At 52.5% G+C, this 24,702-nt stretch overlaps 3 protein-coding genes across 7 annotated transcripts; 1 reads left to right on the top strand and 2 right to left on the bottom strand.

Moving 5' to 3' along the window:
* Positions 1 to 3,238: 3,238 nt before the first annotated feature.
* Positions 3,239 to 8,645, bottom strand: BTBD19 (BTB domain containing 19). Of its 4 annotated transcripts, XM_032877593.1 has the most exons (8): positions 7,212 to 8,645; positions 5,726 to 5,939; positions 5,569 to 5,622; positions 4,307 to 4,366; positions 4,154 to 4,222; positions 3,945 to 4,076; positions 3,696 to 3,821; positions 3,239 to 3,538 (listed from the first exon to the last, which is right to left on the bottom strand). In XM_032877593.1, the coding sequence occupies exons 1-8, from the start codon at positions 7,295 to 7,297 to the stop codon at positions 3,404 to 3,406; spliced, it is 876 nt and encodes a 291-aa protein (XP_032733484.1). In that variant the 5' UTR covers positions 7,298 to 8,645; the 3' UTR covers positions 3,239 to 3,403. The 4 variants fall into 4 exon arrangements, with proteins under 4 accessions (XP_032733484.1, XP_032733483.1, XP_032733485.1 ...); XM_032877592.1 differs by having other exon boundaries at positions 4,154 to 4,366; XM_032877594.1 differs by lacking the exon at positions 3,696 to 3,821 and having other exon boundaries at positions 4,154 to 4,366.
* A 121-nt stretch (positions 8,646 to 8,766) lies between these two features.
* Positions 8,767 to 10,143, top strand: TCTEX1D4 (Tctex1 domain containing 4). 2 transcript variants are annotated; one of them, XM_032877597.1, is made up of 3 exons: positions 8,767 to 8,878; positions 9,313 to 9,367; positions 9,473 to 10,143. In XM_032877597.1, exon 3 carries the CDS (start codon positions 9,484 to 9,486, stop codon positions 10,141 to 10,143), a length of 660 nt encoding a protein of 219 aa, XP_032733488.1. In that variant the 5' UTR covers positions 8,767 to 8,878; positions 9,313 to 9,367; positions 9,473 to 9,483. The 2 variants fall into 2 exon arrangements, with proteins under 2 accessions (XP_032733488.1, XP_032733487.1); XM_032877596.1 differs by having other exon boundaries at positions 8,769 to 8,878; positions 9,297 to 9,367.
* A 13-nt stretch (positions 10,144 to 10,156) lies between these two features.
* On the bottom strand, positions 10,157 to 15,118 carry PLK3 (polo like kinase 3). The gene is made up of 15 exons (XM_032877591.1): positions 14,829 to 15,118; positions 14,511 to 14,618; positions 14,306 to 14,422; positions 14,026 to 14,155; positions 13,857 to 13,944; positions 12,984 to 13,079; positions 12,695 to 12,893; positions 12,455 to 12,578; positions 12,183 to 12,274; positions 11,849 to 11,942; positions 11,604 to 11,687; positions 11,348 to 11,510; positions 11,078 to 11,207; positions 10,797 to 10,910; positions 10,157 to 10,685 (listed from the first exon to the last, which is right to left on the bottom strand). Exons 1-15 carry the CDS (start codon positions 15,036 to 15,038, stop codon positions 10,494 to 10,496), a joined length of 1,941 nt encoding a protein of 646 aa, XP_032733482.1. The 5' UTR covers positions 15,039 to 15,118; the 3' UTR covers positions 10,157 to 10,493.
* Between the last annotated feature and the right edge of the window lie 9,584 nt (positions 15,119 to 24,702).

Raw genomic sequence — 24,702 nt, 5'->3', positions numbered from 1 at the left:
TCTCTCTGCCTGCCTCTCTGCCTGCTTGTGATCTGTCAAAAAAACCAAAACAAAACAAAACAACTTTAAACCATCATATTCCTTCATGACTATCCACTCTTCATCAAACCTAGCATAAAAATACTGAGATTTAACCATTTCTTCTGGCCTTCATTTCCTTTTTTTTTTTTTTTTTTTAAGATTTTATTTACTTATTTGTCAGAGAGAGATTACAAGCACAAGCCGGGGGGGAGCCTGAGGTGAGGCTGGATCCCAGGACCCCGGGATCCTGACCTGAGCCACTTAACCTAACAGACTGAGCTACCCAGGAGCCGCTGGTCTTCATTTCCTTATGAAGAGTCCCATATTACTAAAATTTATATTGGGGTGCCCAGCTAGCTCAGTTGCAGAGGAGTATGCGACTCTCTTTTTTTTTTTTTTTAAGATTTTATTTATTTATTTGACAGAGACAGGGAGAGGGAACACAAACAGGGGAGTGGGAGAGGGAGAAGCAGGCCTCCCACCTAGCAGGGAGCCCCATGTGGCAGGGAGCCCGATGCGGGGCTTGATCCCAGGACCCTGGGATCATGACCTGAGCCGAAGGCAGACTGAGCCACCCAGGCGCCCCAGTATGTGACTCTTTTTTTTTTTTTTTAAGATTTTATTTATTTATTTGACAGAGAGCACAAGTAGGCAGAGAGGCAGGCAGAGAGAGGAGGAAGCAGGCTTCCCGCTGAGCAGAGAGCCCGACGTGGGGCTCGATCCCAGGACCCCAGGATCATGCCCCGAGCCGAGGGCAGAGGCTTTAACCCACTGAGCCACCCAGGTGCCCCCAGTATGTGACTCTTAATTGATCTTGGAGTTGTATAAGTCCCACGTTGGGGGTAGAGATTATGTAAATAAATAATTAATTTTAAAAAGGAAACATCTTAAATAAATTTGTATGCTTTTCTCCTGTTAATCTATCTTTGTCAAGCTGATTTCCAGACCCAACCAGGGACCCTAAGAGGGGCAAGGAAAACTTCTTCCTCCCCTGCACTACCTTTTTTTTGGCAAAAGGAATCCTGCTCTACCTGGTAAGCACTGAGCTTTTTTTCAAAGATCACAGATACCTTTCTACATCACAGTAAGAATATACCATAGTTAATCAGTGTTCTAGGTTAAACCAAGACATCTAGTTTGTTTTCAATTCTCATTACCCAAACAATGCTGTCGTGAAGTAGTGCTGTGAGTAACCACATTTTCAGTCTTGAGAGAGAATGCCAAATAACTATCTTTAATTCATGTGCAACGTATTTTTGTATAAAATCCTGGAGACAGAACTTTAACCATATTTTCTTCTAATTAACTGTCCCTCATTTTAGATTGATAGTGTCTTTTTTTTTTAAGATTTTATTTATTTATTTGACAGACAGCCATCACAAGTAGGCTGAGAGGCAGGCAGAGAGAGAGAGGAGGAAGCAGGCTCCCTGCTGAGCAAAGAGCCAGATGTGGGACTCCATCCCAGGACCTGAGCCATCCCAGGACCTGAGCCAAAGGCAGAGGCTTTAACCCATTGAGCCACCCAGGTGCCCCAGATTGATAGTGTCTTGTTTTACAGCTCTTTTAAACTCTTCATGGACTAAAATAGCATCTAAATAAGGAAATAAAGTCATCACTGAGCATTTACAGAGCACTGATTACGTGACTGTGACAGGGACTGTGGAACAAGAAATGAATAAGGCACCACTCCAGGCCAGGGGATCTTTCTTCAGAAAGATTCAGATCTTCAGGAAGACAAAATGTGTAATGAATGAGAGGAAGCATGGGCGTCTTCAGCAACGAAGAGAGTGAGTGCACAGCCAGAAGACTACGGCCTTCAGAACCAGTGATTTAATGCAAAGATGGTAGTTGAGAGAAGAGTTAACACTAGTAATTCTGAGTGTCCCAAGAGTGAAATAGAGTGTATTTTGTCCTCAGAGCAATGGGGATGTTGAGTGGCTTAAAAAGGGAAGTAGGGCTGATGATCTTAAGTAAGTCTGGCTGCAGTGTGGGAAATGGTTGGCAGGAAAAGGAGCCTGGCAGGCACAGAGGCAGTGGAGCTGGAGTGAGGCAGGAAAACTTTCAGAGCTTGTTGCATTCATTCCGACATAGATAGGACGGGGTGAACTAAATCAAGAGAACTGAACCAACTGGAAAGATCTCCTAGCAGAGAAAAAACAACTTTCCTTTTACTCCCTGAGCTCTTGGCTGAGACCCTTGTAATAAGAGACAGATTAACAAGAGAAAAATATGTTTATTAACATGTATACCTCATGCGTACATGGAAGATACTCAGGGAAAAATGAATTACTCCCTGAGGCGGCCTAAAAACCTGCTGAAAAACCATCTTAAGCTAAGGAGGAAAGAAAAGTGTGTAGGGAGGACAGTTCTGGGGAAGCCACCTGGAAAAGCACAGTAAACAAGATAAGGTTTGTTGGGGCGCCTGGGTGGCTCAGTGGGTTAAGCCCCTGACTTTGGCTCAGGTCATGATCTTAGGGTCCTCAGCGGGGAGCCTGCTTCCCCCTATTTCTCTGCCTGCCTCTCTGCCTACTTGTGATCTGTCAAATAAATAAATAAAATCTTAAAAAAAAAATGGTTTGTTCAGCTGATTCCAGTGGGTGCCTTCTCTACCAAAATCCTCCTGTGAGTTCACCATCCTTCTTTTTCTGGTACAGAGAATGAGACACCCTTACAAATGGAGATTTCCTTTTTAAATATAAATTTCTCTTACAAAAGGGCAATTTGTACTGTTTCCGGAGCTTCAGCTGTTTCTCAAAATAGTTTAAAATAATCCTTATATCAAAGAGGCATATTTTGGATTGGCACATTCTGCTACCCTTTCAGTCTCTGAGAAGGTGGAAGCCACGGGAGGCAGATGTGAGGAGGAATAAGGCAAGGCAGGTTTCTGGCTTAGACACTGACGTAGATGAGAAACACGACGGGGGCAGAACTTGGGAAAGAGGAGAAGGCAGCTCAGTTTCAAACTGAGTCTGAAGTGTCTGTCCGGCGTTTGGGGAGAGATCGCCAAGAGCTAGGTCTGGAATAAAGAGGGAGCTGAGCTGAAAACATGTGGGGGTTATAAAAGTAAAGGCGCCAAGCCCACGTGGCCAGAGGCCCTGAAGAGACAGGGTAAGAGCGCAAAGGAAATCGCTTAGGGGCCACGCCACGCCACGCCCCCGGCCACGCCCCAGCCACCCCAGCCACGCCCCTCCCCTCCTTTCCCTTCCCACTCCTTTCCCTCCCCCTTAATCCCACCCACAGGGCGCGGCGCGGGATGGATCGCGGTTCCTCAAGCTCCGGGCTCGCAGGGCATGCTGGGGACGGAAGCCCCTTCTGAGAGCCAGGCATATCGGGAGCTGTAGTTTGGGACAGGCCCAGAAGTCCTCGCAAATCGTGGCCTTGGTCATTTAAAGGGCAGGTCCAGAAAGCAATGATGCTCCCGTGGCAGGGTTCCCCTCCGGCGGCGGCACGGGGCGCCCCGGGCCGCATCCCCTCTTCTCAGAGCGTGGCACTTCCAGGCCTCCACGATCTGCTCCACCTGCAGGGAAGGCCGGTCACTGCGGAGTCCGGCAGTACCCTTTCGCCCCGCAGACCCTGGGCTGCTGCAACGCCCCCAACCCCCGCTCTTCTCTTCCCACTCCCCCCCACACCCCTGGCTGCTGAGTGGATCTGCGTTTGGTTCCCAGCGTCCGCACCGGGATGAGCGGCTCCCGCTGGTTCTGCTCTTCCAGGGCGCTCAGCTCCGCCGGGGCCAATAAGGCCAGTCTCAGCTCCCGAACCACCGGGGCCGCCACCTCGGCCACAGGCCGCTCCAGCACGGCCTGCGAACGCCAGCTCTAAGCCCGGACAGGCGGGGGCCCCGCGCCGCCACCCGCCTGCCAGGTTCCTGCGCCCCAAGCCTCCTTCCGCATCCCCACCGTGGGGTCCCCGTAGGCCCGGCTCACCGCGCCCACGCGCGCCCAGCTCCGGGCAGCCAGAACGAGCTCAGCTTCGTCTACACAGAGCTTGTCGCTGCGCAGCAGGGGCAGCAACGCGGGCGCCGACAGCTCCAAGAAGCCGCGGGTCCGGAGCGCCTCCTGTGGGTCCACGAATGGGTCAGGGAGGAGCAGAATGACGTGTGAGGGTTTGGGAGTATGCAGATGGGGAGAGGTACCTGGGTGTGGGTCTCTATGAAGGCTATGCAGCGCTCCTGCAGCGGTCCCAGGCCAAAGGTTACGGCAACCTGGGAACAGAATGAAGGTTGTCGGGTTAGTAGTGCAGCCCTCCACGCTGACGCCCACCTACACGCCGGTCCAGCAACACCCACCTGCAAGGCCTCACAAACCAGCTCCACATCCAGCACCTTCGCCACAAACTCCAGGCACAGCTGGGAATAGAAATGAAAGCGGGTTGTGCCAAGGTGTCTCTGCTACAAGACTGGAGCCCCACCCCGGAAGCAGTGAGCCACCCAGACAACTAAGCAGCCTCAAACCCATCCTGACCTCCCAGACTAGGGGAGGCAAGGAATCACCCGGGGCTGAGACTTGGCAAGCCTGAAGGGACTGGAGACTAGCTGTCTACCTCGTGTCCTGCAGTCTGCCTTCTAGCACATTCCACAATAATCGGACTAGATGAAAGCCATGTGAAAATCCACTCTCCTTTTCTCTGAGGACACTTATTGTCTTCCACTTGTACCCCTCCTGACTCAAAGACTCTTTTGTTTTAACTAGAAATTTGAATTTTGTCCATGACCTATCCCTTTCACCCTTGCATCCAGAAAAGTGCTGGGTCATGCCAGTTCCACTTCTCTCAAAGCCATGAACCTCTCTTCTGGGCTTCCACAGCTACTTATCCCTGCTGGACTGGGGAGCCCTTCCCATCTCTCCCAATCACTTCTCCCCTTAGCTCCAAATCTTCACTCCCTTACCCGAAACCTCCAATGAATCTCCATGCCCTCTGGGTAAAAAAAAAAAAAAAAAAAAAGTCCAAATTCTTGAAGGTCCCGCAGTGATCTAGCTCATGGTACCCTTTCCAATCTCATCTGTCTCTCTCCTCCTCTCCCACTCTTGGTCCAGCCACACTAAATGGCTCACTAGCTCCGTTTGTGCCTTGGTGACAAGAATGCCACCTTTCCAATTCCCCTCTGAGCAAACTCTATCTGTTCTACCTGATGTAACACAAATATTTCATCCCCCAAGAAGTCTTCCCTTCTTTTCTCCCTGACGGCAGGACCAGAGATACCCTCTGTAGAGTCTCGACACCATATACCCTCATCAATCATCCTTCTTATACCCCTGGGTTAAGGGTTTTCATGTGTCTATCTCTCTCTGAAGAACAAGGATCAAGGCTGACTTATCCTGGCATCTACGGCATCAGCCATAAACACCCCATAAGTCCCCACAGCACACACACAACACACACGTATCCTTTTGCACACAGGCACACATAAATGCCTGTTAACACAGAGAGCCGTCCATACTCTGTGTCAGTACACATGCCTCTCCAGGCCAGAGTGTGCGTGAGGCATGGTGTGAACAGAGCCCATAAAAGGAAAGAGAAATGAGACAGGGGCCCGTCATATAAACCCACCTCTCGTAGTTCCTCCAGCCCATATTCCACAGCCGCTGTCAGCACCTCCAGCACCTGCAGAGTGGGTGGTTGGAGGAGTGGAAGAGAGTTTCTCCTGCCCCTCCCCCCGCAGCACCCTCCTCCCTCTCTCACTCAGACCTCCGCCCAGTGGGCTCACAGAGTGGCGGTGCAGCCTGACACTGTTGGCATACAGGAACTCCAGCACTGCCAGGAAGGCATCCGCCGGCACGGAGCTTAGTACCACAGGGCTGGGCGTCCCAGGGCCCAGCTTTGGGCCCAGAAGTCTTTGGAAGAAGTTACATCTACAGGCCAGCAAGCACCGATGGGCAAACACCTCCTGCCGCTCTTGACCGACCACAAAGCACACATCACTGTGGGAAAGGGGAGGAGAGAACCGGGGAAAAAGAGGCCGGAGTCTTGGGTGCAACTCTTGGGCTCTGCCTTTGCCCACTCTGGGCCTTTATTTCCTTTTCTGTCCTATAAGGGACAGGTCTTAGTCCTTCCAGTCAAAGGTCTGGGATACATATTCCTGGATTCTAGTCCCAGCTCCACCCTCTGGTGCCTCAGGCAGGTGACTTTATACCTCGGAATCTCGGGTTTCTCATCCGTGAAATGGGATAGTAATCTTAGACCCTCAGGTCTTGGAAGAGGTGGCGATGCCTGATCACTGAGGAGGCACCAAGGCTGATGCAAGATTGATCCTACCTGCCCCTCTCCTCCCCAGCCTGAGTCTTGAGGTAAAGGAAACTCTTCTTGGCTCCTCCTCCACAGACTGCAAACTCAGCTTTTTTCAGCCTCCTCTAGGCAGGAGGGGGTTGGGAACGGGGCCGCAGAGCACACTGGCTGCCAACAGATATGGCAGCGAGACACCATCATGAGACCAGACCACATTTTCCATCTTCACAATCACTTCCGGCCCCAGCCTCTGGGCCTCCCAACAGCATGGGGGTAGGAGGCAGGAAATGAAGCTTGAGCTTCTGGAGCCTCCTAGTCCCAGGTCCAAGGCCAGGGGTTCCCACTACTCAGATCAGACTGCAATCCCCAAAGTAGTGGGGTTATGGGAGTCACCAACCCTTAAGGAGGAGCCCAGCTCTCAGGCAGTGGGGACAGAAAGCTACATTCTAGCCCTGCCCCCGTATTTTATCCCTGGTTTCAGACACCACAAGCATCCTGGGCAGTGAGCCCCAGGCAGCACCCTTGAACTACTTCCTGTCTGAGACTCTGGCTCACTCAGTTCCTTGAGTTTTGTTCCTCTTATGAATCCCCAGTTCCCAGAAGGGTCATCTGCTCCTCTGCCTCCCAGGGAGGAACTCAAGTTACATCCCATCTCTCAGGATCCAGGGGGCAAAGGGCTCTTCTCTGCCAGGAGCTCAAGAGCCAAAAAAGGAAGGCCTTTGCCTGAAGTCACACAGCTGCTCTGGGCTCCAGCTCCCACTGCCCGCCCCCCACCCCCACCTCTGGCTCTCAGGACATCATGGACTCTGAGTGACCTGTAGTCGTTCTCCACAGTTGACTTCCCCAGACGGAGTTCACCAGGGAGGAGGGTTGTCTTCCCCACCTCTTTATACCCAAAGCTTCCTCAGTGTCATGGGGCCCAGCAAAGCCAGTTAGGGAAAACCCACAGACAGGGCCCACCCCCTCACCTGTATTGGGGATTGTTGAGAAGGCTTCGGAGTGCTGTGGAGAAGGGTGCAGCCTCCCCGTGCACAACCAGTCCTGGGGTCTCCATGGGGGTGGGGGGCAGGGGGGTAAGTGGGTAGAATAGGAGGCCTGTTGTTTCTTGGTCTGTGGGAGGTGGTAGGTGGGAAGAAGCAGGAGGCCTGGCAAGGCCTGGCAGCTGGTGTGGAGACTAGAAAGGCCTGAGAGGGAGGGGCAGGAGCTTGGGAAGCCTGTTTGCTGAGAAGCTAAAGTTTAGGGATGGGGCAGGAGAGGCCCAGGTTCCTTAAGAAGGCATCAGAGGCCAGTGGAAGAGGCCGGAGGCTGGGCTAGGGGATGGGGACACAGAGAGGAGAACAAGAGAGGCTGAGGTGGAGCAGACTGGACTGGGGAGAGGCTGGCAGCGGATGAGGCCCCAGCTGGGAGCCTGCCCAGGCAGCAGTGGGTGGGAAGCCTGTGGGTTTCCACGGAAACTGGAGCCTGGCTTGAGAGGCCCCGCCCATCTCCCACAGGGCCAGGGAAAAGCTTTAGCCCTCAGAAGGGGGCCAGAAGCTGAGTGGAGGGTCTCAGCACCCAGCCCCCCAGCCTGTCTTGGGTTCAGAGTTCAAACTCCCTGTCCCTCCTACCCCTGCCCCCCACAGGCACACAGGGTCAGGATTTGGTTAGTCAGGCCTGGGGAACCCCCCTGAACAGGGAAATTCCTCACCCCCATGGAGTTTTTAGGGCCCAGACTGGCTTGTCTGAGAGGAGACAGTCCTGTCCCTTCCAGAGGGAGGTCAGGTGAGGTGGTGTCAGCTCTGACAGAGGCGTCATGGCCTCTGGCATCCCTAAAATGCAACCCCAGTGAGGGGGGTGGCTCTCTGGGCACCCAAGAGGTGTGGCCAGCCAGGGATAAGCTCCAGGGCACTTGGGTCAGCAGGGGTCAGGAGGCTGGGCGCTGGTTCCTAACCAAGTCCAGTCACCACTGTTGCACCACTGTTGCGTCAGGTCGGCTCCCACCAGCAGGGCTGATGGCCTCCCCTCCCCCTGCACACAGCCCTGAGCTGAGGAAGTCATCCAAGCCCCACCCCAGCTCTGCACAGGGAGCGGAAATATTTGTCCTTGTTGAGGCTGACGGGGAGACGAAAGAGCCAGGACGTTCTCCTTCCTGTGGGCCCAGATCCTGATTCCTCAGCAGCCACCCGTGCAGGCTCAAGGTCTCCCCACATCCCAGGCTTCTGCAACTTGCTCACAACTGAAGAGCCAGCCTTCACGAGGGGAGAACTGGACAGTGGCTCAAGAGCCCTGGAGCCCGTCTCTACATCTGTCCCCTCAGTTGTCCTTGTGGTAGTAGTATGCCCTGGGGTCTAGACCCCCATTATCCCCTCTCCCCTGATGACTCAGGGACCCCACACTCAGCACCTGCTCACAGTAGTAACACTTCCAGGTTAAGCCAGAGCCAGGACTGGTAGGTGGAAACCAGACAGGAGTGCCTGTAACCCAGGGCAACTCCACAACACAAGGGGCCATTACCTTCCTGCTTGCCAGTCAGGCCAGCAGGGAGGGCAAGCCTGTGGAGCTGGGAGAGAGTTTGGAAGCCAAAAGCTGCAGGTGACTCAGGTGCCTGCGGGAGTTTCGGGAGAAGGCGGCATTCATCCCAGAACTGATTCTAGAGGTAGGACCAGAAGCCAAATTCAGAGGGTGGAAGGAGCTTCCTGAGTCACCTGCCTCCAGTCTCAGCCAATTATAGGGGCGATCTTTGTGTCAGGCACCCTAGAAGCAGGTAGGGGTGGAAGGTGTCTGGATTCAGTACCCACAGGGCTGGAATGGTCTGTGGAGCTGAAAGAGTTGGGTCTGTGTCTCCTTCTGGTCGGGGGTGTTGAAGCACCACAGTCTAGGCTGAGGCAAACCAAGGGCAGACTTATCTCCCCCTTCTGCTGGCAAAGTCAGGTGGGAGAGTAGTCAGGCAGAAGGGAGACTAGGAGGTGCTCACTTAGCTAACCTCCACAGCGCCCAGGGGGAAGTGAAGCTTGGGGGCAGGGGCCATCATCCTAAGGTAATAGTCTGAGCAGCACCACTTATGTCCTTAACAGCCCTTAACGCTCTAAGAACCTAGGAATCCACACAGCCCGGACTATTTCATTCACCTGTCCCCGGAACACAGGTAAGAAGGGGTTAGGGAGTAAAAACCCTTATCACAGAGTGAAAGACTGGATGGGGTACAAAAATGGCCAGTTTCTGGCATCCTGTCCCAGTGTGGGTCTTCCAGTCGGCAGGTCCATGGCTGGCAGGCCTGTGCCCCCCGGACGCCAGGAGGAGGAAACTACCAAAGACCCTGGGCTGAAACTATCACCGGTGAGGCCTCCAGGCCACCTGCCCAGTATTGATGAGGCCCGACTAGCAGGTCTGGGCCCGTCCTCCCGCCGTGGCTCTGTGCTGGGCCCAGCCTCCTCCTTCTCACGTCGCAACTCGCTGGCAGGACCCGGCGCAGGTCCTGGGGGTCGGCGACCATCTCTGGGCCCAGTGCCTCCTCTGGGCTCAAGGGTTAGCTTCTCGGGGTTGCCCCTGGCCCCCCTCCGTCGGCTGGCGCCCTCCTACCGCATGGAGCCCGCGCCCGGGGAGCGCTGGGAGGCCAGCCGCATGCAGCACTCGATGGAAGAGACGCTGGCCGCCCGGCTGGGCAACGCGCACTACGCAGGCGCCGAGGCCGGGCCTCTGGCTCGGGAGCTGTGCGAGCTGGTGCGTGTGCGCCTGCGCGAACTCTGTCCCTCGCGCTACAAGCTCGTGTGCAATGTGATGCTAGGGCCGCGCGCCCGCCAAGGCGTGCACGTCGTCAGCCGTGCGCTCTGGGACACCGAGCATGACGGGCTGGCCTCCGCCGCCTTCACCAATGCCTCCCTCTTCGCCGTGGCTATAGTGCACGGGCTCTACTGTGAGTGAGGAGGCCTCCAAGTTCTGCAAAAACGATTTATTCTCCCAGGAGGAGGCCCTCCCTGGGGCTCGATCCCAATAAATAAATGTCTGTTAATAAATAAAAGTGGTCCATAAATAACGCCCCCAAGCTGGGGACTAAGGCTCAGGCTTTTCTTGGAGAAGGGGTAGGAGGCTACTGGGACAGGCAGACTCCAACCCCAGTAAAGCTGGTCCCTGATTCCCTGGGGGATTCGGCCCAGAGCCCCCAGTGAGGCACCAAAGGGACAGGGAGGCCCGCGAAGGCAAGGGCCAGAGACTTACAGGCACAGGCCTCAGACCTGACACTTTGGGTCATGGCCTGCCCTGAGGGTTAGGGCCTAGGCTGGGCAGCGGTCCCGGAGCAGCTGCAGAGCATAGCGGAGCCGCTGCCGCAGGTCTGGGGAGCAGCCCAGCTGCCGGAGGTGGGAAGCGAGGTAAGTACAAGCACTGCGATTGCGCGCCACAAAAGTCACAAGCAGGGGCTCCCAGCCACTGAGGATCAGCTTGGTGTGGTCTCCATAGAAGTTCACCTGTGCGCAGAAGGGTCACCCTGATCAGAGCCTAGGCCCCAGGTCCATTTTCCTCCCCACTGAACCAGGGGCCTCCCTGACCTTCCCCCCAGCTCCAGGAGGGGTTCTCACCTGAACAGTGCCATCACTGAACAGCATGAGGAGGGCCTGATCCGTCTTGACCCACTGCAGCAGGAGTGGGGGCACCGGCACCTCCAGCTCTTCCACACTGGGCAGATCTCCACCCTGGGAGCGGGAGCAGGTCACTTGCCTGACAGGTCACTTGCCCGCCCCCTTGATGTCTCCTACAGAGGTTCAGCCTCCAGCTCTGAGCCCTCCACCCCTCCCGCCGAGGGGACCAGGAAGGGGTTAGGATGCGTTACTCATCAATGTGCCCCACTCCAATCACACACCTTCATGAGACGCTGCTCCATGTAGGAGGCAAAATACCGGAGGACACCCAGCTGAGGCTGCAGGGCCCGAGGCACAGCACCCACAGAGAAGGAGAAGTGCTTTGTGCTGGTGGGGTTGTAGTGCACGGTCCTGGAGGAGAGGAGACACGAGGTCAGAGGGAGCCCGTCGCCGATGCCCGTCCCCCGGAGACCCCAGGACACCCCAGTGCAGGAGCACACACCTGCTGGGCACAGTGGCCCAGATACCAGGCAAACCAGAAGAGCACTTACTTTCTGTTGGCTGAAAGGGCCATGTGTGTGCCATTGTTGAAAAGCACAGCCACACGGCGGCTGGACAGCTGATACCCAAAGCCAAATTTATTGGAGTAGTCCACCCACTTGCTGACCCATACCAGAGGCTCTGGCTGTGCAAGCGGAGCTGGGTTCTGTTCCGCTGTCATGGAAGAGGAAGGAGTGAGGACCTGTTTCCCACCTTTCCGCCAAAGAACTCCTAACACCATTCACCCCTACTGGACCCCACCCTTACCCGGCGGCATGAAGGCCAGGCAGTTTCTCAGAGCACAGAGGGCCGACTCCACGACTGTGGCCACAGTCAGACCTTCTTCAAACCCTGCAGAGAACAGGGAACCTGGAATTAGGCATCAGTTTGCCAGGACACAGGCCATGTTTCTCTGACACTGACCCTCCTTCCCTGGGTTTAGCCCCTGGGTTTAGCCCCTGGGTTTATCCCCACCAACCTCTATAGCTCCTCTCTTCCTCCCAGCTGCTCACCATCTCCACTGCTCGCCAGGGTCCCACGGGGTGAGCTGTCTTCAGGCGCTGTCTCTACCAAGCTGAGGGGGGCAGGGCCGGAAGCTGCTGGAGCCTGGAGAGTTGGAGAGGGGAAAGGAGTGAGATAGGCCTCAAGGTCCGAATCCTCGAGAGTCCATGGCCTAGCCTTGCCCTGGCAGCCGGGGCACCCCAGGTCAGCCCCGCCTGGCTAATGAGACGCAGCCAATTAGGCCAGCACGAGGTTAAATGCTTCAGTAGCTTCTTTTATCCCAGGCTTCCTGCAGCTGCTAGGGTGAGAGTGAGTCAGGGCACACTACCCATGTGAGCACCTCACCTCTGGCCTGGCACCTTGATGGCCAATGGATGTCCGCGTGAGGCCATTCACCAAACAGGAGACCTCGTCCCGCTCCTCAGGATGGTTTTTACCTGGGTGGGGGAAGATATAACCTTCATATCCTGCCCATCCCCAGAGTTCCTGCGGGGATACAGATGGGCACATGCTCTCCCCAGCGGTTCAAAGGCATTCACATTCATGCCCCCACAATGAATGTGCCAAGCCCGCCCCACCATGTTATATCCTCCACACCACTGACATTCCAGACTTACTCTTCTTCTTCCTGCCAAAGAGGCTCTTGGTAACTTTGACAAATAGGATCCTAGCTGGGTTAAGGGGTGTCAGGTCTGGGACTGTCACGCAGCTGCTGACAGGGAGGCGGTCGGGGGTGTAGCCCTGAGGAGGGAAGTCATGTGAGCAAAGAAGAGAAGCCCCAGGAGTTCGGTCATCTACCCCCACTGAATCCCCTTGGAATATGCAGACTTGACTTAGATGTCTAGGGAGCCACAAACCTTGGTAAAGAAGTCATGGCGCAGGATCTGATCGATTGAGGGGCGGTCTTGGGGCGAGGCTCGAAGGATGGCAGCCAGGAGCTGTCGGGCAGGCAGTGAGAGGCAGGCGGGCAGTGTGTAGTGAACCTGTTTGATGCAGCGATACGTCTCCTTCAAGTCAACTGTCTCAAAGGGGGGAGTTCCACACAGCAGTGTGTACCTGAAAGGCAGAGGCGAGACGGTCAGGAGTGCAGCGGAAGGGACACCTCACCTGGGCCCCCACCAGGGTACAGATGACCCTGGGACTCACATGACACAGCCCAGGGACCACACGTCTGCCTCAGGGCCATGGCCCTGTCTCTGCAGCACTTCTGGAGCCACATAGTTGGGGGTGCCACAGATGGTTCTGGAAAGGGATAGGGAGGAGGAGAGAAGAAGGTTTAGACCCGGCCTGGCTAGTTCCCCCCTTCCCTGCCCCCACTTTGAGTCCAGACAAAGCAGCTGCCTGTCACCAAAGGCAAGAGAACTCCTGCTTGTCCTGGGACAATGGATGCTGGGGATGGCAGCTGAGTCCCCGCCCACCCGCCTGGCCCAGCTGCTCAGCTGCTCTGCAGGACAGGGGAGGCCTTGACCCCCACCCCAGCCCCCTCCTCCAAGGTTAGCATCCTATCCTCAGTCCCCCACTCCCGTCTGTCAGACACCCACACAGGCTGTCACCTCCTCTGGTCTGTGCACACACAAACCAACACCAGCTGTCATATTCCCCAAAACACTCATCAGCCACACACGCTATCTGTTGTCACTCACACCCAGTCACCGTGGCCACAGCAGGGTCTTCTTACACACGGTATCACGTCCTGCCATTCCCACATTCAGTCTGTCTCACACACACATCGCTTATGTCACCTTCCCCCATCCATACAGAGGATCTGGTCAAACATCTCGGAGAATCCTTATACCCCTCATCTGTCTCAGGGACTCAAACAGCCTTCCCACCAGTCCCAGTAACTCCAGCTGCCACCTCCACATTCCCCCCGCAACACACACAAACAACCCATCATCCCTTTCCCATCTATCACACACACACATCAGGCAGTCATCATGCCTCCCACATACATACTCACTGTCACACACGTCATCTGTGTCACACAGACTGTGGCCATCCCTCTCCTCAAACACTCACTTCTTCCTATGCTCCGGGGGTTCCAACCGGGTTGCCAGCCCAAAGTCCCCCATCTTCAGTTCCATGTTCTCGGTGATAAAAAAATTCCCTGAATGGGGTAAGAAAGGTGTGTCAGAGTCCTTTCTCTCCGCCTCCCCAACCCCCAATCCTGCCGGCCCAGGAGGCTCACCCAGCTTGAGGTCTCGATGCAGGATGCCCCGCTGGTGCAAGTACTTGAGTCCAGAAAGGATCTGGCGCAGGTAATAGCGCACCTCTGGTTCCAAGAGAGTGTGCCTGGCCTTCCAGATGTGTGCCAGGGACTGCAGAGAGCCACCAGAGCTTTAGCCCCTGATCCGCCCTCTCTGACCCTCCCTCCGTTCGCGCTCACTGAAGAAGAGAAAGGGCTCCAGCTTTGGGTCTTAAGCGCCCCCCCTCGCCCTTTCCCTCTCCCACTCTCAGTCATCGCTCACCTTTCGGCTGCAGAGCTCCAGGAAAATGTATATGTTGTCCGCATCCTCAAAGTGGTGCGAGAAACGCACGATGTGGCGGTGCTGCAGGCCGCGGTGCAGCTCAATCTCGTTTAGGATCTGAAAAGCGGGCGCGGGGTGGTCATCCTTCAAGGGCTCCCTCACCACTGTCTCCACCCCACCCCTGGTCCGCTGGGTCCGGGCCCACCTTCTCGCGCTGATGCGGCTTGGTGATGCGGCTCTGCGAGATGACTTTGACCGCGTAGGCGTTGCCCGTCTCTGTGTCCGTGGCCTCATAGCAGCGGGCAAAGCCCCCCTATGGGGAGGAGCCATCAGGCAGAGAACTTCAGGACAGCCAACTCTGGCCCGCAGACGTCCCCGCGCCGAGGACAAGCGTCCCCGCGCCGAGGGCAAGCGTCTCTGCGTCCCCGCGCCGAGGGCAAGCGCCCCCGCCCCACCCGGCGCGGTCAAGGAGGTCAGCGGGACCACCCACTCCCCTCGCTAGCACACCACCCCACCAGTTCACCTTGCCCAACAGGCGGCCTTTGAAGTAGGTGCGACCGTTGCGCGGGTCTGTGATAAGGCGCCCTGGATCCGTCGCGGGTGGCCCAGCCACCATCTCCACTTCAGGTCCGGGCACTGCACTTTCAGGCGGCCCGGGCCCGGCAGGGGGCGCGGGCGGGGCAGCCGCACGCGGGAAGGGGCGCGGGGATAGGAAACCGGCGGCGGGCTCCATGCAGGCGGTGCGTCGCAGCGCGGGCCCGGCCTGTTTCGGTTCCGCCCGGCCCGGGCCGCGCGTGGCGCTGCGGGGATTTGCTACGCCGCGCTAGCGCCCGAGGGAGCCCGGCGTTTTTATCAATGAACGCCTGTCTCCTCCCCGGCTGCTCGTCACTAAGAGCCCGCCCCCTTCCAGGCAGCGAGTCACCTAGAAGCCACGCCCCTCCTCAAGCCTTGCGTCACCGATAAGCTCCTCCTCCCACCCAACGCAAGTCCAGGCCCAACCTCCTCCCCACGCCTTAAAGACGCAACCGTTCTGATAGTCACCCTGTGGCTGGGACCAAAATGTTGGGGTCAGCCGTTTCTCCGTACTCCTCTCCCTACGCCCTGGTGAACAAGAGTCCGTTCATGGGGGGGGAGTCTCTTTCTTTCCCCATCTTTCAGGTCTTTTTCTGAAGTCTGAGTGGGGCTGGGTATCTGGGGAGTCTTCCCAGGCAACTAGATAGACCAGAGATCCTGGCGGGAAGGGAGAGGCAGGGGCGGTGCTCGCTTTCTCCAGAGGGCGTCGCCCACACGCCCTTTTAAGTGCGCTAGACCTTCCGCGGTGCCACGCCCTAGGCCAGAGCCCCTGGGCCCAGCCCGGTACTACCCCCTTTAGGATTTAGGAAGAATTGCACCCTCCTGAGCCTGGCTTGGGACGGGCCGGAGGAGAGGGGGGCTGTCACGCTGAATTTTGGGGTCAAACACCCCAGCATTCAAGATTTTTGCCATGTGCCTCGTCGCATCCTCTGTTACCCTCCTCCACAACCTTGAGAGTTAGATCTCGGGTTTTGGCGGGGTCCCCTATTCCCTTTCCTTGAAAACACCTACTGCCTTGAGTCGGCGGTCAGAAGGCCAGAAAGTGAAGAATGGGAATTAGGATTTTCTCAAATCTAGTGATAGACAGTTGGGCAGGTGGTCCTGGGGCCATGTGGACCGCTAGACTCCTAGTTCGTGCCCACCCTTCCCAGGGCCAGAAACAGAAAGAGAGGTGGGGTCTTAAGCCCTGCGGAGTGTTTGTCCCAGTTATCACAGGTCTCCCCCTGGCTTTGTCCTTCTCACCTCTCTGCCCTCACTCTGTTCCACTCAATCAATTATTAAGCCATTCAGGCCTCAAAGACCTATTAAGAGTACCCGCCAAGTGCCAAGCACTGGCTGAACAAGGCCGCTCAAGGTTGCAGCCCTCATTTAGTCCACACTCTGCTCTTTGGAAACAGACAAGAGGCAAGTTTAAGAACAAAGTCACTGGGGCACCTGGGTGGCTCAGTGGGTTAAGCCTCTGCCTTCAGCTCAGGTCATGATCTCAGGGTCCTGGGATTGAGCCCTACATTGGGATCTCTGCTCAGCAGGGAGCCTGCTTCCCCCTCTCTCTCTGCCTGCCTCTCTGCCTACTTGTGATCACTCTCTCTCTCTCTCTCTGTCAAATAAATAAGTAAAACCTTTAAAAAAAAAAAAAGAACAAAGTCATTGCAGGCTTTAGGCGCCTGGGTGGCTCAGTGGGTTAAGCCTCTGCCTTTGGCTCAGGTCATGATCTCAGGATCCTGGGATCGAGACCCGCCTGGGACTCTCCGCTCAGCGGGGAGCCTGCTTCCCAGTGTCTCTCTGTCTCTGCCTGCCTCTCTGCCTACTTGTGATCTCTCTCTCTGTTTGTGATCTCTCTCTCTGTCAAATAAATAAATAAAATCTTAAAAAAAAAAAAGTCTTTGCAGGTTTTCAAAAATGCTATGAAGGAAGTCAACAGAAGACTAACTAACCAAAGAGCTTGCTTTAGAAAGAGTAGCCAGGTGAGTCAACAGATATTGAGTTGAACCTAATTCCTGTCAGTCGTATCCCCCAAAAGCTAAAAATCTCTGCACAGTACCCACTTCCCTCCATTTTCCCCTCCCAGCTTAATCTGAGTTGTAGTCCCTCCCATTGGGATTACTGAGATTACTGATCATTGCCCCAGCAACTTGCTGCTCTCCCCGCCTTTCCTGTAGTCTCTGTTGTAACCTCCTTCCATATTTCCCACCCACCCAACCCCTCATCAAACCCTCTAACCCTGCCCTTCAGGGCCACTGATGGAAGAAACCTGAAATGGGGATAATGACTAATAGCTCAGATGGGGGAGGGAGACTGGGAGGTGAGGAGGGGGTGGCCTTAAGCGCCTTAGTCAGGAGTTCGGTCTTTATCCTACCAGTCAACAGTTTTCCAGTGGGGAGATGGTAGTGGTGGGACCAGAAAGGACAGATCTAGAGAGAAAATGAGGCTGAAGCATGTGTAGTTTGAAAAGTCATATTCGAGGTTACAATTTTACATTTGGAAAATAAAGCAAAATGTCTTTGTATTAGTTCAGGAGGCGTGCCATAACAAAATACTGTGCACTACGTGGCTTAGACAACAGAAATGTATTTTCTCATAGTTCTGAAGGCTGGAAGTCCAAGCTCAAGGTATTGACAAGGTTGATTCTGTTAAAAAGAAAACCTAGACCATGGGCCAGGCCATGTCACCCAGCCAGGGCTTAATACCTGATGTAACTGCAGTTTCCACCTCCCCCAGAAAATATAAATCTTAACCTGTCAGGAATTTTCTGGTAGGTGCTAGTAAGCTTTTCATAGGACACTTTCACCCCGGAAGAAAGAGGAGGTGATCAGCATAATAAGACCCCCTATTCTTCCTCCTAAGGGAAAATGACCTTGCCTGAAACAATCCTTTCTTTTACTTTGCTTCTAACTTTCCTGCCCCAAGTTCCTTCCTTCCTATAAAAAAAAAAAAAAAAAAAAACAACTTTCCATTTTGTACAAACTCCTCAGATCCCTCCTCAACTTGCTAGATGGGATTCATGACTCATTTAATAAAGCCAAGTAGGTCTTCAAGTTTACGTAGTTGAATTTGCCTTTTTAAGATTTTATTTATTTATTTTATTTTAATTTTTTAAAAACTATTTTATTTATTTATTTGACAGAGATCACAAGTAGGCAGAGAGGCAGGCAGAGAGCGAGAAAAGGAAGCAGGGTCCCCGCTGAGCAGAGAGCCCAATGCGGGGCTCGATTCCAGGACCCTGGGATCATGACCTGAGCCGAAGGCAGAGGCTTAAACCACTGAGCCACCCAGGGGCCCCAAGATTTTATTTATTTTAGGAACATCTGGGTGGCTCAGTCAGTTAAGTGTCAGGCTTCAGGGCCCGTCATGATCCCAGGATGGGACTGAGCCCTTCTCAGGCTCTCTGCTCAACAGGGCGCCTGCTTCTCCCTCTCCCTCTGATACCCCCCCCCCCCCCCCCTATCCCCCCCCCCCCCCCCCGCTTATGCGCTCATTCTCTCTCTCTCTCTTTCTCTCTCTCTCAAATATATAAAATCTTAAAGGTTTATTTTAGAGAGAGAGAAAGAGAGTGCTTCAAGTAGGAGCAGGGGAAGGGGCAAAGGGAAGGAAGGGGACTCAATCCCATGACCTTGAAACCAGGACCAGAGCCAAAATCAAGAGTCAGAGGCTCAACAGACTGAGCAACCCAGGTGCCCCTGAATTTAGTTTTTCAACAGTTTCTTCTGAGGTCTCTCTCTTGGTTTTTTTTTTTTAAAAGATTTTTATTTATTCGGGGTGCCTGGGTGGCTCAGTGGGTTGAAGCCTCTGCCTTCAGCTTGGGTCATGATCTCAGGGTCCTGGGTCCGAGCCCTGCATCGGGCTCTCTGCTCAGCAGGGAGCCTGCTTCCCTTCCTCTCTCTCTGCCTGCCTCTCTGCCTACTTGTGATCTCTGTCTGTTAAATAAATAAATTAAAAAAAAAGATTTTTATTTATTTATTTGACAGAGATCACAAGTAGGCAGAGAGGCAGGCAGAGAGAGGGGGAAGCAGGCTCCCTGCAGAGCAGAGATCCCGATGTGGGGCTCGATCCCAGGACCCTGAGATCATGACCCAAGCCGAAGGCAGAGGCTTAAGCTACTGAGCCACCCAGGTGCCCCTCTCTCTTGGTTTATAGGTGGTCTTCTCCCTTTGAGTTCACATGATCTTTCTTTTTTTAAACTTAAGTAAATTGGTATCTATTTTATTTTAGTTTCAGATATACAACACAGATTCGACAATTTTACACATTACTCAGTGTTCACTACCCGAAGTGAGTCATCATGTGTCACCATACACCATTATTGTAATATTGACTGCGTGCCTTATGGTATAATTTTATTCTCCATCTGTGTGACTTACTTATTTTATAGCTGGAAATTTGTAACTTTTTAAAAATATTTTATTTATTTATTTGTCAGAGAGGGGGAGAGAGCACAAGCAGGGGGAGCAGCAGGCAGAGGGAGAAGCAGGCTCCCCGCTGAGCAAGGAGCCGGATGTGGGACTTGATCCCAGGACCCTGGGATCATGACCTGAACCAAAGACAGGCACTTAACAGACTGAGCCACCCTGGCACCCCAAAATTTGTACCTCTTAATCCTCTTTATCTACATGAGCTTTTCCTCTGTCTGTCCTAATCTCTTCTTCTCATAAAAACACCAGTTGAGTGTCTGCCTTTGGTTCAGATCATGATCTCAGGGTCCTGGGATCGAGGCCTGTGTGTTAGGCTCCTTGCTCAGTGAGGAGCCTGAGCATCTCCCTCTCTTTCTGCCACCCCCTTGTGTACTCGCTCTCTCTCGCTCTCTTGTGCACACGCTCTCTCAAATAAATAAATAAAATCTAAAAAAAAAAAAAAAACCAACAGTCTAATCAGACTAGGGCCCACCTAACAGCCTCATTTTAACTTACTTACCTCTTTAAAGGGTCAGTCTCTAAATACAGTCACGTTCTAAAGTATTGGGTGTTAGGACTTTGTGCAGAAATCAAGATCTTACCTCTGCCCATCTTAGGTCTTCAAATGAAACTCTTCAATAAAGGCATTAAGAAAAGGAAAACAAACACAAGTTTATTAACATGTAATACTTATGCATGGAAAAATGGGAGATACCCGGAAAAATGAGTAATTCTCTCATCTAGCTTAGAATTCAAGCTTAAATACCATCTTTAAAAAAAATTAACATATAATGTATTATTTGCCCCAGGGGTACAGGTCTGTGAATCATCAGGCTTACACATTTCACAACACTCACCATAGCACATACCCTTCCCAATGTCCATAATCCAGCCACCCTATCCCTACCTTCCCACCACCCAGCAACCCTCAGTTTGTTTCCTGAGATTAAGAGTTTCTTATGGTTCATCTCCCTCCCAATCCCATCTTGTTTTATTTTTTCCTTCCCTACCCCCCATGACCCCTCCACCCTGCCTCTCAAATTCCTCATATCAGAGAGATCATATGATAATTGTCTTGCTCTGATTGACTTATTTCCCTCAGCATAATACCCTCTAGTTCCTTTCACATTGTTGCAAATGGTAAGATTTCATTTCTTTTGATGGCTGCATAATATTCCATTGTGTGTGTGTGTGTGTGTGTGTGTGTGTGTACCGCATCTTCTTTATCCATTCTTCTGTTGATGGACACCTAGGTTCTTTCCATAATTTGGCTATTGTGGACATTGCTGCTATAAACATTTGGGTGCACGTGCCCCTTTGGATCACTGCATTTGTGTCTTTAGGGTAAGTACCCACTAGTGCAGTTGCTGGGTGTAAGGTAGCTCTATTTTCAACTTTTTGAGGAACCTCCATGCTGTTTCCCAGAGTGGCTGTACCGGCTCGCATTCCCACCAACAGTGTAGGAGGGTTTCCCTTTCTCTGCATCCTTGCCAACATCTGTCGTTTCCTGACTTGTTAATTTTAGCCATTCTGACTGGTGTGAGGTGGTATCTCACTGTGGTTTTGATTTGTATTTCCCTGATGCCGACTGATGTGGAGCACTTTATCATGTGAGTGTTGGCCATCTGGATGTCTTCTTTGCAGAAATGTCTGTTCATGTCTTCTGCCCATTTCTTGATTGGATTATTTGTTCTTTGGGTGTTGAGTCTGATAAGTTCTTTATAGGTTTTGGACACTAGCCCTTTATCTGATATGTCATTTGCAAATATCTTCTTCCATTCTGTCCGTTGTTTTTTGGTTTTGTTGACTGTTTCCTTTGCTGTGCAAAAGCTTTTGATCTTGATGAAGTCCCAATAATTCATTTTTGCCCTTGCTTCCCTTGCTTTTGGCGATGTTCCTCGAAAGAAGTTGCTGCAGCTGAGATCGAAGAGGTTGCTGCCTGTGTTCTCCTCGAGGATTTTGAAGGGTTCCTGTCTTACATTGAGGTCTTTCATCCATTTGGGTCTATTTTTGTGTGTGGTGTAAGGAAATGGTCCAGTTTCATTTTTCTGCATGTAGCTGTCCAATTTTCCCAACACTATTTGTTGAAGAGACTGTATTTTTTCCATTGGACATTCTTTCCTGCTTTGTCAAAGATTAGTTGACCATAGAGTTGAGGGTCCATTTCTGGGCCCTCCATTCTGTTCCATTGATCTATGTGTCTGTTTTTCTGCCAGTACCATACAGTCTTGATAATTACAGCTTTGTAATAGAGCTTGAAGTCTGGAATTGTGATGCCACCAACTTTGTTTTCTTTTTCAATATTCCTCTGGCTATTTGGGGTCTTTTCTGGTTCCATATAAATTTTAAGATTATTTGTTCTATTTCTTTGAAAAAACTGATGGTATTTTGATAGAGATTGCATTAAATGTATAGGTTGCTTTAGGTAGTATAGACACTTTCACAATATTTGTTCTTCTAATCCATGAGCATGGAACGTTTTTCCATTTCTTTGTGTCTTCCTCAATTAAATACCATCTTTAAAAAAAAACTTTATTGGGGTGCCTGGGTGGCTCAGTGGGTTAAAGCCTCTGCCTTCAGCTCAGGTCATGATCCCAGCGTCCTGGGATCAAGCCCCACATCGGGCTCTCTGCGCAGTGGGGAGCCTGCTTCCTCCTCTCTCTCTGCCTGCTTCTCTGCCTACTTGTGATCTCTCTCTCTCTCTCTGTCAAATAAATAAATAAATAAAATCTTTATAAAAAAAAAAAAAAAAAAAAAAAACTTTATTTATGTATTTGACAGAGAGAGAGAGAGAGAGAGATCACAAGTAGGCAGAGAGGCAGGCAGAGAGAGAGAGGGAAGCAGGTTCCCCACTGAGCAGAGAGCCCAATGTGGGGCTCTATCCCAGGACCCCGAGATCATGACCTGAGCCACACAGGCGCCCTAATTAAATACCATCTTAATAGGGAAAAGGGAAGAGAAATACTCTCAGGGAAAAGTAAATGATTTCTAGAAAAGATGAATGGACCTTTAGAAGAATGGATAGGAGATAGGATAATTTGGGACCAAGTTTGTCTGGGTGTGGCATAGACTTCTAGTTTCCTCTCCTGTGATATGAGAAGACATTCCCAGGAAGGGCCTTTGTGCCCATTGAATCCTTTTAGAGATCCGCCTTTAGGCAGGTAAGGGGAGTTCAGAGAAGGCCTCTCCCGGCATTTCCTGTTTTTCAAGTACCTACAGTTCAAAATAGTCACTATGCCAAAGTGGCAAATTGGGTGCCATATTGTGTTACCCTTCACTGTCTTCTCCCCTTGGGAGGTTAACAAGATTTTTGAGTCCTCCTCCAGAAACTAGGACACTAGGAGGAGCTCCTCTTGAATGTTGTAGCTAAAGGGCGGGAAGTCTCCTCTGCCTCCTCCCTCAGTGAAACATATGCGACCATGAGTAGATCTTAGACCCTGCCACACACCAGGCATTGGACTAAGCATTTACGCTGTTGACTGCTCACAGTAGCCTTATTACATGGATGTGGTTATTATTCCCACTTCACAGATGAAGAAACTGAGGCTCAAGGGGTTAAGCTGTTTGTGCAAGGTCACATACAGCTACAAAGGGGTAGTTAAATTCTGAACCCAAGATGTCTGACTCCACTATTCACCACTGCCTGACTTTTCTGGGGGTCACTGTTTCTCTTCCTTGCGCCTGTCCTCCTTCTACACTGCTCCCTGTCTCTATGTCCTTCTTATTAATGCTCTTTCTCCTCCCCTGCCCTAAGAATCTCACAATCTGTGCCCAAGCTGAGGTTTTTCAGAGTTCTCTGGGTCTCCAGCCCCTAGAAGATTCTATGAGGCTCTGCTGCCCCTAGTTGCACAGGTGTCCCACATTCCCTGACCCCTTGGCAGCTCAGAATCAGAATTTCTCTCTCTCTCTCTTTTTTAAGTCTTTCTTTCTTTCTTTCTTTCTTTCTTTCTTTCTTCCTTTCTTTCAGAGAGAGAGTGTGTGCACAAGCAAGGCGAGGGGAAGACTGAGAAGGAGAGAGAAACTCCAACAGATTCTGCGCTGAGCACAGAGCCCAATGCAGAGTGCCTGGGGGGCTCAGTCGATTAAGCATTGGACTCTTGATTTTGGCTCAGGTCATGATCTCAGGGTCCTGGGATTGAGCTCCCATGTCGGGCTCCTGCCTCAGTGGGGGTTCTGCAGGAGATTCTCTCTCTCTCTTTCCCTCCACCCTTCCCCCTCTGAATTAAATAAATAAAATCTTAAAAAAAAAAAAAAGTCAGATGCTTAACCCACTGAGCTACCCAGGTGCCCCTCAGAATCTCTTGTCCGTTTCAGGTAACTGAGGTCAAGGGTGTCTTTCAAGAATGAGAGATGCCTTGGGGCGTCTGGCTGGCTCAGTCAGTAGAGCATGTGACTCTTAATCTCAGGGTTATGAGTTTGAGCCCCACATTTAAAAAAAAAAAAGAGTTACAGCGACTAAGGGTAGAACTTGGGAGGGGGCTGTTGGAATCAGCAGTAAGATCTTGGGTTTCTTCGGTGGGTGCAGAGGCCGAAGTCCTAAAGCCAAACCAGAGAGAGGCTAATAGATACAGCAGGATTTCATACTCACCATGTGCTATTCTGAGCACTTGATAAATATTAATGCATTTAATATTCCCAGCAACTCTATGAGAAAGGTATTATCCTCCCTATTTCTCCATGGAGAAATTAAACACAGAAATGTTAAACGTCTTACCCAAGGTCACTAAGGTAGTTCACAGTGTTCAGCTTGGAAAATCTGGGCAGCCTGGCTCCAGACTCCATGCTGTGAGGTGCTAAACCATATATCCCACTCTGGGCTGTGAGGAGGGGAGAGGGGTATGGGCCATTAGGACCTGGAGAGAGGGAGACGCAAGAACTAGACGACAGGTAAAGGGTGGAGTAAATGATTTACAGGTGGAGTGGTTCCCTCTCCTGGACCATAAACCAAAGGGAACTGTCAGCCTCTGGGAAGGGAGATAAGGTGACTCAGGAGGGAAGGGCAGGGAGGGGACTGGGGACTGGGGACTCCCCTTCCTGGAGTGAGGCTTCAAGTCCTGTGCCTTTATCCATGGCTCTGTGGGAAACTCAGCCCAGTGATCCAGAGTGTGGGTAACAGGCAGAAGGGTGAGGGCCACAGAAGCAGATGGGGGAGGGGGTGATGACTGAAAGGCAGCAGGCTGGGTTGTCCTCAAGGAAGCTCCCAGGATCTCAGGGCTTGAGCTCCTCTCAGCCCCAGGCCTGGGCCTCCTGGTACAAGACTCTCTAAGTGGTATGCAGCCCAGAGTGCTCTAGAAAAGCCACAGATCAGAGCTTGGGAAGGGCTGCATGGCCATGCTGGCCGAGCCCCCAGAGCTTGCATCTTGCCCTCCCCAGGAGAGAGGTCCTGGTCTTCCAGACCTCTGGGACACATGCACACGCATACACACACACACACAC

This window comes from Lontra canadensis, unplaced genomic scaffold, assembly GCF_010015895.1.
Source record: "Lontra canadensis isolate GAN:19392208 unplaced genomic scaffold, GSC_riverotter_1.0 scaffold60, whole genome shotgun sequence".
NCBI lineage: Eukaryota > Metazoa > Chordata > Mammalia > Carnivora > Mustelidae > Lontra > Lontra canadensis.
This window is presented reverse-complemented; position numbering and strand designations above follow the sequence as displayed.

Coding starts and splice junctions, on each gene's coding strand:
- BTBD19 (XM_032877592.1), bottom strand. CDS start 7,297: ATGGAGACCCCAGGACTGGTTGTGCACGGGGAGGCTGCACCCTTCTCC. Junction 4,077..4,153: donor TCATAGAGACCCACACCCAG/GTACCTCTCCCC, acceptor GTGGACCCACAG/GAGGCGCTCCGGACCCGCGG. Junction 3,539..3,695: donor AGCGGGAGCCGCTCATCCCG/GTGCGGACGCTG, acceptor CCTTCCCTGCAG/GTGGAGCAGATCGTGGAGGC.
- PLK3 (XM_032877591.1), bottom strand. CDS start 15,038: ATGGAGCCCGCCGCCGGTTTCCTATCCCCGCGCCCCTTCCCGCGTGCG. Junction 14,423..14,510: donor AGCCGCATCAGCGCGAGAAG/GTGGGCCCGGAC, acceptor CCCGCTTTTCAG/ATCCTAAACGAGATTGAGCT. Junction 12,894..12,983: donor TGGTCCCTGGGCTGTGTCAT/GTGAGTCCCAGG, acceptor TCTGCCTTTCAG/GTACACACTGCTGTGTGGAA.
- TCTEX1D4 (XM_032877597.1), top strand. CDS start 9,484: ATGGCTGGCAGGCCTGTGCCCCCCGGACGCCAGGAGGAGGAAACTACC.